Here is a 12,136-nt window from a genome sequence, read left to right as displayed (position 1 = left end):
TATTTATAAGGCCCCTTATCGAATGAGACCGAGAGAATTAGAGGAATTGAAGAAGCAGTTAGAGGAGTTGCTGGAAAAGGTTTATATAAGACCAAGTGTATGTCCTTGAGGTGCACCGTTGTTGTTCATTAAAAAGAAAGGTGCACTAGTACAAAAATATTTATTTGCGCCACAAAAAAAAGGGCCTTTTGCGGCGTTTTTGATGTAGCAGCAAATAAAGGGGTCGCAAATAAAAACGCCGCAAATAAATGCCTATTTGCGGCTTTTTTTTGAAAAAACGCTGCAAATAAGAATCTTATGGAAAAACGCCGCAAATAGCCAAAAAAAAAGCAATTTTTTTTTTTTTTGCAAAAAATAATCAAAACAAAATTATTTTAATTTAACTCTCAAAATATATTCTTCCATAATACATCTTAAATGATGTTAGGTAATATTCTAAATTAATACATCAAATAGAAATAAAACACATACATGATTCAAAACTAATACAAATCCAATCTAAAACTTATAGAATTTAACTAAATACTCTAGACGCCTAGTAGTAAAACCATCTCAGCTGCTTGGCCATTTCACCTGTTCCTGCACAACAAAATCAAACTAAAAGAAAATACAATCTAAAAGGAAAGGATATTCAAGTGAAACTATTTAAGAGAGTTAACCCCAAATATGTCCCCATGTCAGTTTTATTAAGACGCAAACACAGAAAATTCTCTTAATAATTGATCAAAAGAGCAAGCTTGCTCTCTCCTGTCATACTGGATTCATCAATACCAAGAATATGCCCAGGTGTTAGTACTCCATCAGTCGTCAGAGAACACAAGTTAAGTTAAGTCATATGATGTGCAGGCTTGAGACCTTGAATTTTAACGAGTAAAAACAAGATAATGAGAACTAAGTGAAGCCAGCTTGAAGACATTACACTTCATGTTTCAAGGTCAGACCAGTTCAAGTAACACACATCCTAAAAAAATCAGTTGGAATTGAGCTTTTTCTTCCGATTTACAGCCACTGAAGATGGTGTTGGTCTCTTTTTTTTTTTCAGCTCAAAGAAAATATGGAGCACAAAGACTAGTAACTCAATGACTAGTTTCGCTACAAATACATTAAATGCAAACAGGAAAGCAATAAACTCAATCGATATTAAGAACTTTAAAAGGCAATTTGTAGCTTACCTACGTATATTAGTAGAGAACATCTCATCTTTCAAACAATCTATCGAAAATGCTTGTTGTATTGATATGTCCTCACTGAATTCCTCCCATACTTTTTCTGCCTAGAAATCAGTAAACATAAGCACAACAAAGTTACTACACCAATCATGATACAAAAACCAAGACACTTCATTCATGCCCAATCATTGTGACCAGACTATATTCAAGGCTGCAATATTCAAGGCCTGCAACTATACGTCCAGCACACCTCATTAATTTTACATGGGGGACTTGATCACGGTATACTTACGGTGATATTAGGTGCTAAAAAAGACGGACTTGAGTGAAAGCATTTATGCAGAGGATTGGACAGACGTCAAAAATCGTGTTGACAGAAACGATATCATCCTCTCATCCAGCCGGTAAAAAATAGGAAAATACATACTATTACTAAAAAACAATTAGAAGTCCGTGCCTATAAGAATTAAACCCAAGTGCATAACCAAACTCGGAAACCAACTCTTCTCCATGCTCACAAATCACAACCAGGTCAATAAGCACAATTCTTCACAAAATCACCCTTACGTAAAAGAAAAGAAAAAGAAAATGGGGCATATCGACTGAAATAGAGCGAGTATATTTTATGGCCAATTCCGATCACGCACCCATCATCAATCACTAACTTAACAAAATCACCAAGACATAGTGCAATTGACTATTGACCATCTTGCAGGAAAATATTCCCTTTTAAATTCCTAAACATAACAGTATTTACCAACTACTTCCTCCATTCAACTCCACTCTACCATAATATAAAATGCACAAATATTAAGGTAACAATAAACAAGTAATAGAAGTACAACTGGTTGTGTGAAAGTTGTTTTATTTTAATTAGGGTGGAGTTTGATGTTAATTTGTAGTGGGGTAAGAGTGGCAAAAGTTGTAAATATGAGGTTTTCATTAGGACAAATGGGTCATTTTACATTATTTTTTAGGAAAGTGGTAGAGTGGAGTTGAATGGATGAAAAAGGAAATATGGTAGAGTGGAGTTGAATGGAGGAAGTACATCCTAAAGATTGTACCTTTCATGGATCATCTACACAAAATATCGAATCACAACTACAAAACCTCCATAAATTCCACCAACATAAACTAGAAGCATAGATATAACATGTCCAACTATTTTGCTTAAATCTAAGAACTCTGTAAACGATCAAATATGCAAATCTGCAAAACTATACCATCTGCCAGATTTTTTTCAGATATATCGCTTCCACTGTAGCATCTGTCAGGTAAATGAACATGCTGAGCAATACAAGAGTGGACTCTTTACCTTACAGTTAGACAAAGCATATATCAAGTGAGGTGCACCATAGAACCCAGCCTATCCTCTAAGGCCTAAAGTTGCTTTTCATAATCGCAAATTCAACAACCTGAAATAAAGTAACAGCAACAAGTGTCTAAAGGTCAGCATGACTAGAACTTAGCCAATTAGAAGTAACAGTTGCTACTTGAGAAAAGAGGGAGTAGAATAATAGAGTGAAGAGGAAAATTTTATCTATGAGAGCACATGAACAGGAAAATTTATTCCACAAGATGTAAAAGAAGACTATAGGATGTTGAGTCCAAAGTCAAAAGAAATACGAAAAAAAAAAAAAAAAATTCATGTGGCCTAAGCTTGACTCGAACGAGCCATACCCAGTCTAGACTCTGACCACCTACTCCAAGCTCATACAAAATTCATGTTGTCCATTTTAGAGAAAGTATGAAGACACCACAGCTCATACAAAGTCCAAATGCAATACAAAAGAAAGTAGCAGACCAAGAAAAAACTCTTCACTTTACTAGACCAGGGCTACTAACTTTAAGATGAAGGGAACTATGAAAGAAAGAGCTGAGTCATGGCGACATGGGAATATATATTCCTTTTTCTCCACTGCAATATCAAATTCATCATCTCCTAGAAAAGCACGAGACTTATATCTGTAAGATAGCAACTAAGTCTGCAGCCAATAACAATCACTTGACATTTAGAAAGGTAAGTATACATATCGAGTTCCTCCTCCGTACCATTTATGAGAATAATATAAGAGCAACACATTTTAAATCATTTAAGAGAATAGAATAAGAAGAAAATTTAGATGTTGCCATTAAATAACGAATAGTTGTCTTCCCATCTCTAATATTTCTAATTTGGATCTTTTATAGCCTCAGTAAAAGGAGAACAAATAAAATCTCTCAATACAACCTTTCTTTAAAGACAATATATTCCAAGAGTTCAAATAGGTCAAAACACGAGAACTATTGTCAAGAGAGCAACTTACAGCTGTTGACACTCACCTGTTGGGCCTCAAGTACATGCTAAAAAAAGCTAGTTTTTTTCATTATATTCCCGTAACAAGATATCTATTACTCTACCACAGCTCTAGTTTAGATGAATTAGATCTCATATTACTTGTATGTGTGAAGCAATAGAGTAGTACAGTCTACAAATCATAATGCTTATACTGACTTCCACATAATGCAACATTACCTAGAAGGCTAGAACTAGTGATACCGAGAAAAACAAAAGAAGAAAAGGTAGTTTACATTAATGAACTCTTGGTCAAAAACAGCCACAGCTGCGAAATCTGGAGCAGTGTTGCCGACTAAGGGGAGTTCGCTATGCAAAATGAGACTGGGCATCATGCTTTGCTAAATACTTCTAAAAAATGCTACCACAATATATAGGAAATGTGAATAAATAAGCAGTACAGGGAAACCACCAAGAAATATATATGATTAGGTAGACATAATATCAGATACGTTATGTTCCATCAATCTACCCCAATCTACCACTTGACCATCAAAAGCTGGAAATATACAATACAAACAATAATTAACTACTCTTAAACGGGTTCACTGATCTTGTGAAGAAAACAATCAGCTCAAGAAACTCAGCAACTTTCCATTTCAGAAAAGTGAGGTTACCAACTGAAAATACAAAAGAATTAACTAACCATATAGAAGAAATGCGCAATGTTGTATGAAGCTCATTTATTTACGGACATTTCTTAAAATTTCATAAAAAGAGTTTGAAATATGGCGTATAAAATAAGATATCAATTTCAAAAATTACCAAGGGTCCCTGATGCTTTGCGAAAAAAATAAACAAATATGACAATCAAAAGGATGCAAATAAATTTGCGATTGTGACAAATAACATGATCGGATTAGTTTCTCGCAGTCAAGAGGCAGATGATCTGAATTCACGCCACATTTATCGACTTCTAATTCGGTTTTTGACCTAAAACCCCAATTTCCTACAAACCCTAAACTATAAATTACTTAGTTTAACACTAGTTTATGAACAAAAATTACATTCTTTTACTGTACCATAAGCAAACAACAACAATTACAAAATATAAACAAAAATTAGTATAGATCTTCACATATAATTAGAGTAATTACCTCTCACAGATGGAGAATTGGAGGAGGTTATGAGTATAACAAAGGAAGCGATGATGGCGCTTGAATGATTATAACAAATGAGCCACGACAGTGCTTGAACGAAGTTGGTGAGAGTGTCAGCAACAGCAGTGAATAACCTTGAATGATGGGAGAGGAGGGTATTTTTTTGTTCATGTAAAGAGGGGTTGTGTTACTTGTGTACTTGTGGCTGCGGTGAATAAGGTAGGAGTATGTTTTTATTTATATTTTTTTCTTAAATTTCATTTGCTGCGTTTTCTTTACAAAACGCTGACAATTGCGGCGTTTTTTCTTAAAACGCCTCAAATAGCTTCTATATATGAAAAAAAATTAAAGTAAACCTTATTCTCTATTTGCTGTTGTTTGACAAAAACGCCTCAAATAGGTAGCCGTAAATAAATGTTTTTCTACTAGTGGTGGGAGTATGAGGTTGTTCATAGACTACAGAGAGCTGAATAATGTGATAGTTAAGAATAGATATCCACTACCGCGAATTGATGACTTGTTTGACCAATTTAGTGGAGCAGGTATTTTTTCCAAGATTGACTTGAGGTCGGGATACCATCGGTTGAGAATTAAAGATGGAGATATACCTAAGACTGTATTTAGAACAAGGTATGGGCACTACGAATTTGTTGTTATGCCATTTGGGTTAACTAATGCATCGACAATGTTTATGGACCTTATGAACCGGGTATTTAGTCCTTATGTGTATTCTAAGACAAACGAGGAGCATGAGAAGCATCTAAGACTGGTGTTACAATTGTTGCGAGATAATCAACTATATGTTAAGTTGAGTCAGTGTGAATTCTGGTTGGAGAACATTGCATTTTTGAGTCATGTTGTGTCTAAGGAAGGAGTGTTTGTTGATCTAAGCAAGATTGAAGCGGTGTCCAAGTGGAAGCCACCGAAAAATGTTGTTAAAGTGAGGAGTTTTCTGGGTTTGACTGGCTACTATAGGAGATTTGTAAACGACTTCTCTAAGATAGCTAAGCCGTTGACTGGATTGTTGAGGAAGGATAACATATTTAAGTGGGATGAGAGTTGTGAGACATCATTCCTAACTTTAAAGGAGCGCTTGACTACTACTCATGTCTGAGCTTTACCTAAGGGGAGTGAAAACTTTTAAGTTTATACCGATGTATCCAAGAATGGGTTGGGGTGTGTGCTAATGCAGAATGGTAAGGTTATTGCATATGTTTCGCGACAACTGAAACCTTATGAAGAAAATTATCCAACTCATGAGTTGAAGTTGGGAGTTGTTGTGTTTGCACTGAAGATGTGGCGACATTACCTTTATGGAGCTACATTCAAGGTATTTTCTGATCACAAGAGCCTGAAGTACATTTATACACAGAAAGAGTTGAATATGAGGCAAAGGAGGTGGATCGAGCTGATAGGTGACTACGATATGGAGATTGTCTATCATGAGGGTTAGGCAAATGTGGTGCGGATGCATTGAGTAGAAAATCGGTCCATGCTTTATTCACGGCCATGTCACGCGTGAAATTAAGAGATAAAGTGGAAAATATGGGGATATATGTGATCAAGAAGGGAGATTCGGTTGGTGATTTAACAATTAAACCCGAGTTATATGCTGAAATTCAGGATAAGCAGTTGTTGGACTCCAGATTGGCGGCATGTAGGACTGGTGTCGAGGAGGGTAAGACTATTTGGTTTTCGATTCATGGAGATGGAAGCTTGAGATTTAATGGAAGGTTGTGTTTGCCTGATGATGAGGAGCTGAAAAGAGATATACTGATAGAAGCACATAACACACCATATTCTAGTGGCCTGGAATGAAGAAGGAAGTTGCTGAGTTTGTTTCTAGATGTTTGACTCGCCAATGGGTGAAAGATGAGCACAAGAGACCGCAAGATAAGGTACAATCCTTAGATGTTACTGAATGAAAGTGGGAAAGCATTTATATGGATTTTATTTTTGGATTGCCTCGTACTCAGAAGGGCAATAACATGATTTGGGTGATAGTGGACCGTCTTACTATAACTGCACATTTTTTTTTCTTTTTTTCTTTTTCGCTAAAATGTAAGTAATTTGTATTAATTAAAGAATGATATACAATGTAGCAAAGACACGACACTTTTTTGCTAGAAAAAGCCAAATGCAATAAAAACAAAACTATCCTGCTTCACGATTTAACACCTACTCAGGCTAGTATAAGGAGCTTCTAACCACGACCAAACAAATCGTGACAACCAGCATTGCCATGCACCGCAGTCATCTTTCTTTTAATATCATCAAACATCAAAGACAAAAGCAGCATATAAGTCCTCTGCCCTCAACACCCTTCGAACTGCTGCAGCCAAACCCTGTCTTGATCCCTCACTGGTAATTGCACCAAAGGTAAACATTTAGCCTGCATAATTCTCCTAATTTGAGCACCAACATTTTGAGGTCTCTCAAGCTTGTATTCCAATCTGCAAATATTTCTTTGGTACCAGATATTATAGACACTTGCATTCATTACAGCTCGCATCGTCCTTTTTTTTTTTTTCAGTCTAGACATTCTGCGATTAAGTAGCCATTCCAGTGTGCCTTCTCTATTTATTTTCATTCTCAGCCACGTTTCTAGATATGCAAACACCTGAGAGCTATATTCACACTCAAAGTACATATGATGGACAATTTCTTCCTTTTTTTTCACAGAGGTAACAGTTTCCACTGTCACTAATTCATATTCTTTTCAATCTTGCTCTTGTGGTTATAGCTTCATGATAGACCACCCAAGTGATAAGCCCGTGTTTAGGAATTGACCATGAGCTCCAGACTTTATGTACCAAAGAACCTTTGGTTTTTCTTCTTTCAGAAAATTATATCCTTCCCTGATGCTGTAAGAATCACTCCAGGCCCTTTAACAAAAACCCTGCATCAGCATGTTCTTAACTTGATAGATTTTTTTTCCAACTCCAGCTAGAATCAACAGTTAGGTTATATTCATTCCAATCCCTCTCCTTGAGATAAATATGATTATTCCATTGAACCCAAAACTTGTCAGGGCGATTGTAAACCCACCAAACCAATTGTAATGCTCTCATTAATTAGGAAGCCTTTAGCAAGGACTTCCTAGCAAATGGGAGGGTTGCACATCTCGATTTCCCGAGATAGTGAGTACAAATCAACTACTTAGGAAGACAATTATTATAAATAGGGTTTTTTTGTCAAACACAACCTTTAAAAAAAAAATTCTTCCAAACACCACCTTTAAAAAAAAATTCTTCTAATTTTTTGTAAGTGCTGGTTTGAGGTGAGTGAATTGACCCACGAAAAAGAAATCCTACTTTGACATTCTTTTGAATGTTTTTTTTACATTCAAATTAACTCCCCTCGAACCACCACTTGTAACCAACAACCACAAAAAACAACACAACTACGGCCTACCTTATACTCCCCGCTACCTACATACCAATTTTCAGACCAAACAAAGCATCATAACCTCTTTAAAAGACCCACTAAAAATCCCCGACCACTTGCTAATCTCTCCGACCAGCCTTACTTTACACAACAATAGACCCCACATAAGACCACTTTTGACCATCGTGTTGATAACCCATGGAAAGCTTGTATTTCCACCTTTACAACGAGTCCAAGAACAACTCAAACCGACATCGTTTGCTATCCCAAACATCGATTGAAAGTTACCCCATTGCAAAATGCTAAGTCCTTCAGCCAAAAAGTCGTGTTTGACAACAACAAATTTATTAAAGGTTGTGTTTTACAAACTTTTTTTTAAAGGTGGTGTTTGGAAAAAAAAAATTTTTAAAGGTTGTGTTTGACAAAAAAACCCTTATAAATAAGTTTAAACTTTAAGGAAAATATAATACAAGTCAAAAACTTCAAACCATAGTACCAAAGTTATACAAACCAAAACTATAATCCAAAATCAACTTCTCAAAGCCGCATCAAAGTATCAAAACTACTGTAAGACTAGGTGAAGACTCTCTAACTGAAAACCGCTCCAAGCCTCCAACCCATCATTATGAAAACTAATCAACCTGTCAAATCAATTGCTCCCCATATGACCGGAAATATCATATGGATCACCATATATTTTGAAAATATTTAAAGGTCAGTCTCAATAATACAATTGTTCATGAGATGATATGAATATATGAATATACAATGCAAGAATGAAACACACGAATCACAAGTTTCCTCGAAACCCGACTCCAACTCTACCTCAACTTGGTGACGACATCGCAAAACCGCCACCACCCCACCGGACCGCAACCCGAATAGGTATTCGCATCGCGACACGGTATTACCGAGCCCGGTTCGCGACCCGGACCCCTGCCAGATTCGCATCGCAACACGAATCCCTCATCCTCATATCATTAACGTGTACGTCCTCTTTGAAGTGGGCAACTTCAAGGAGCGACCCGGGCACGAGATGGTTTTCCGAACCACCTCACTCAGCTCACCGCCAAATTCTCCTCACCGCCACAACATAACCACTCCACCAATATCCACCAACATCCACAAGTAACATAATATGCAACACAAGATGCCAAGTATATCACTTTTTCACATGTATAATGAATCTCAAGTATGCCATGAATACAAGTACCAACAATTACCACAATTCTTTAAGACACAATTACCAATTTTCATGATATAATGTAATTCCAACAATTATATTGATGTGACCATTATTTGAGCACATTTAGTCCCCGAATTAGCCTCGTTCCTATGCTTTTTAATGCATATTTGGGTCATTTACTATCTTTAGTCCTTTGTTTTGCATATTCTTTGAGGTTTTGTTTCCTTGGTAGGAGAGGAGTGCAAACCTTGCATTTTCATGGCAAAATAGAGCTAAATTGATCGAATCTAATGACCAAGCATCAAAGAGAAGACAAGACTAGAAGGCCTTTGTACATATTATAGTAGATGGGCAATGATGAAGAAATCCTTGCATCCCCGACTAAATCCCGAGGATTATTGGAAGAAGAAAAGAAGAAAAGGAAGCTGTGACACAATCCGCCCGTCCAACAAAGAAGACGCCCGTCCAAGACGTGAGGAATCCGAGCGTCTTTGCAGAAGGGACGCCCGTCCAAACACTCCACAATCCGCTCGTCCAGCAACCAATCCGCCCGTCCAGCCACCAGGAAATCCGCCCGTCCCGACACCTTGGACGCTCGGATTCCTTTACAGTCCCATACGTCCTTTTCTTCCCTCCATGAAAGATGCGCATATTTATGAAAGACCGGCAAAAAGGAGACTCACATCTTTTCTGAGAGGAGCGATTCCTCAAGAACTTAATCGTCATTTAAGCCCTTAGTAAACCCTAATTTGTGTACCTAATCCCCACTATAAATACCCCATTAGTCTAATTAGGTAATCATGTTCTTCTTACCAATCCTTAGTGTAGTTTATATCATTTTAATCTCTTCTTAATCTTGTAATCAACTTCTAATCAAATCTTAATACAAATCTCATTTCCTTAATTTCTCTTGTGTTCATCTTTTATTTTGGGTAATTGAAGATTATTTGGGTTATTATTGGGAGATTGACAACCTTCCAATCAATCATCAAGTACTTCTATTATTCTTTGCTTTATTTTGGAATCATTAGTAGGTATAATCCTCTTAATCCCTCTTTAATTATTGTTAATCACCTTCATTTATTCATCATGTTTTGCTTTGTTAATGTAACTGACAACCTTGTTAACATGCTAAACTTGATAATGAGTGAGTAGTTTCCTTAACTAGGGTTAATGAGTAATTAGGGGAAACCAACATGGGGAATGATTCATGCTTAATTTAATATGTTTTTATAGTTTATTTGCTTGCTTGTTGTGATCTCAACTTATGCACATGTTATGTTTGATGAAATACGAGCTTATAAATCCTTGCATTTTTTACCCATCACCTACCTTTTCAATGAGACTTGAAGACATAAACCAACTTGAGTCTCATTAGACCATGCATATAGTTGAGTAGGGAGGATTAAGTCGACTTGTAGGTGTTGTACAATCTAATCGATTCGGCTTCGGGACCCAAACCTTCCTAGGATTGTAAGATATAAACCAACTCGATCCATCACAACAATAATTGCTTACTTATAATTTGAGAATATGTTTGTATGATCAATTCCCATGAATCCCCTATGACCCCATGACACCCTAGTGCTTTTAATAAATTGTTTACATCTCATTTTAACAATCTTGCTTGTTTACTTTTATTGCTATTTAGCTTAGTGATCTTCTTATCTTAACCCCAAATCGTGACACCCCTAGACACCGCTACTTGCAATCGAAAATCCTACATCAATACCCGTCCCTTGGGATCCGACCTTTACTTGCCTCTTTACTAATAGTAGAGTTGTTTGTGAAGATATAAATATTGTTTTGGTCTAGGTGCTCCTAACGACAAGTAACCGAAAAGTAAAGCTCCGAGTGAGTGAAACCCGGCCAAAAATGGCGCCGTTGCCGGGGACGGTGTTAACTTGATTTGATTTTCTTAGATTGTTATTAGTTGTATCTTTCTTTGCCTTGGGGAAGTAAAACTCCTCAAGGTTTGTTCTCATTGTTTTCAAGTTGTTTGATATTTTGCATGTCTAGAAGATCACAAGGTAACTTGTTACCCATTGATCACGAAATTGAAAGGACTTTGACAAATAATAGAAGATTTGCTAGAGGTACTTTGAGAGGTATTGGTGAGGTTGTAGATATTCAAACAAACACTATTGAGTTCGTCAATCCTTTTGCAAGAGAAGGTGAGGAGAACCCAACACCCAATCCAACACAAAATCAACCCACAATGCCTAAATTTTCATCACATTCCGTACCAACCGAGGAGAACCTACCCAATGGTACTCCCACACCACAACACTTAACCGGAAATTTCATTGCTAAATCCGTATTTATCCAATTAGTCGAAAGAAGCCAATTTGGGGGATGCCTAGTCAAGACCCTCACTCTCACATGGAGACTTTTGGTGACTATTGTGATGCGATTTCACAAATTGGTGTGACTCAAGACCAAATTCGATGGGTCTTATTTCCTTTTTCTCTAATCGGCACCGCAAAAAAATGGTTGAAAGGCCTTGATAAGGCTACTCTTGGAATTGACTCTTGGAAAAAGTTTGCTCTAGCTTTCTACAAAAAATTCTACCCTCCGGAAAAGACTAACATGCTAAGAGCTCAAATTACGGGTTTTAAGCAAAGGGATGAAGAATCTTTGTATGAAGCTTGGTTCAAAGGAATTTGTTGCTCATGTCCTCATCATGGACTTAGCGAATGGTTCTTGGTACAATAATTTTGGAATGGTCTTTATGAAGACTCAAGAAACATTCTCAACATGGGATCAAATGGTATGTTCACCGAAGTTGACGATAATCAAACTTGGAACAAGATTGAGGAAATGGCGGTCCATAACTCACAATATAGTAGACCTCGCAAGGCTACTAGAGGAGGAAAGCATGAAGTGGACTCTATTACTCAATTGGGTGCTCAACTTAGTGCTCATATTGATACCATAAACTTGAAGTTTGAGAAGGCTA

At 36.8% G+C, this 12,136-nt stretch overlaps 2 protein-coding genes, 1 long non-coding RNA gene and 1 pseudogene across 3 annotated transcripts in view; 1 reads left to right on the top strand and 3 right to left on the bottom strand.

Annotated features, from left to right (window-relative positions):
- Positions 1-355: 355 nt before the first annotated feature.
- Positions 356-4,830, bottom strand: LOC141623536 (uncharacterized). The gene is made up of 4 exons (XR_012533436.1): positions 4,602-4,830; positions 2,485-2,584; positions 1,173-1,273; positions 356-579 (listed from the first exon to the last, which is right to left on the bottom strand). It is a non-coding gene; the product is annotated as an uncharacterized LOC141623536 (long non-coding RNA).
- Positions 4,831-5,289: 459 nt separating this feature from the next.
- Positions 5,290-5,718, top strand: LOC141618133 (putative mitochondrial protein AtMg00860). Its single transcript, XM_074435244.1, has one exon. It carries the CDS (start codon positions 5,290-5,292, stop codon positions 5,716-5,718), a length of 429 nt encoding a protein of 142 aa, XP_074291345.1.
- Positions 5,719-6,918: 1,200 nt separating this feature from the next.
- Positions 6,919-12,136, bottom strand: part of LOC141618132 (uncharacterized) — a 40,865-nt gene continuing 35,647 nt past the window's right edge. The window contains exon 3 of the mRNA XM_074435243.1: positions 6,919-7,057. Coding sequence (XP_074291344.1) covers positions 6,919-7,057 — 139 coding nt within the window. The remainder of the gene's footprint in view (positions 7,058-12,136) is intronic.
- On the bottom strand, positions 11,767-11,867 carry LOC141625064 (small nucleolar RNA R71; annotated as a pseudogene).

This window comes from Silene latifolia, chromosome X (genome assembly GCF_048544455.1).
Source record: "Silene latifolia isolate original U9 population chromosome X, ASM4854445v1, whole genome shotgun sequence".
Classification (NCBI taxonomy): Eukaryota; Viridiplantae; Streptophyta; class Magnoliopsida; order Caryophyllales; family Caryophyllaceae; genus Silene; species Silene latifolia.
This window is presented reverse-complemented; position numbering and strand designations above follow the sequence as displayed.

What these genes read in the sequence shown, in the direction of transcription:
- LOC141618133 (XM_074435244.1), top strand. Translation starts at nt 5,290, where the DNA reads ATGTTTATGGACCTTATGAACCGGGTATTTAGTCCTTATGTGTATTCT.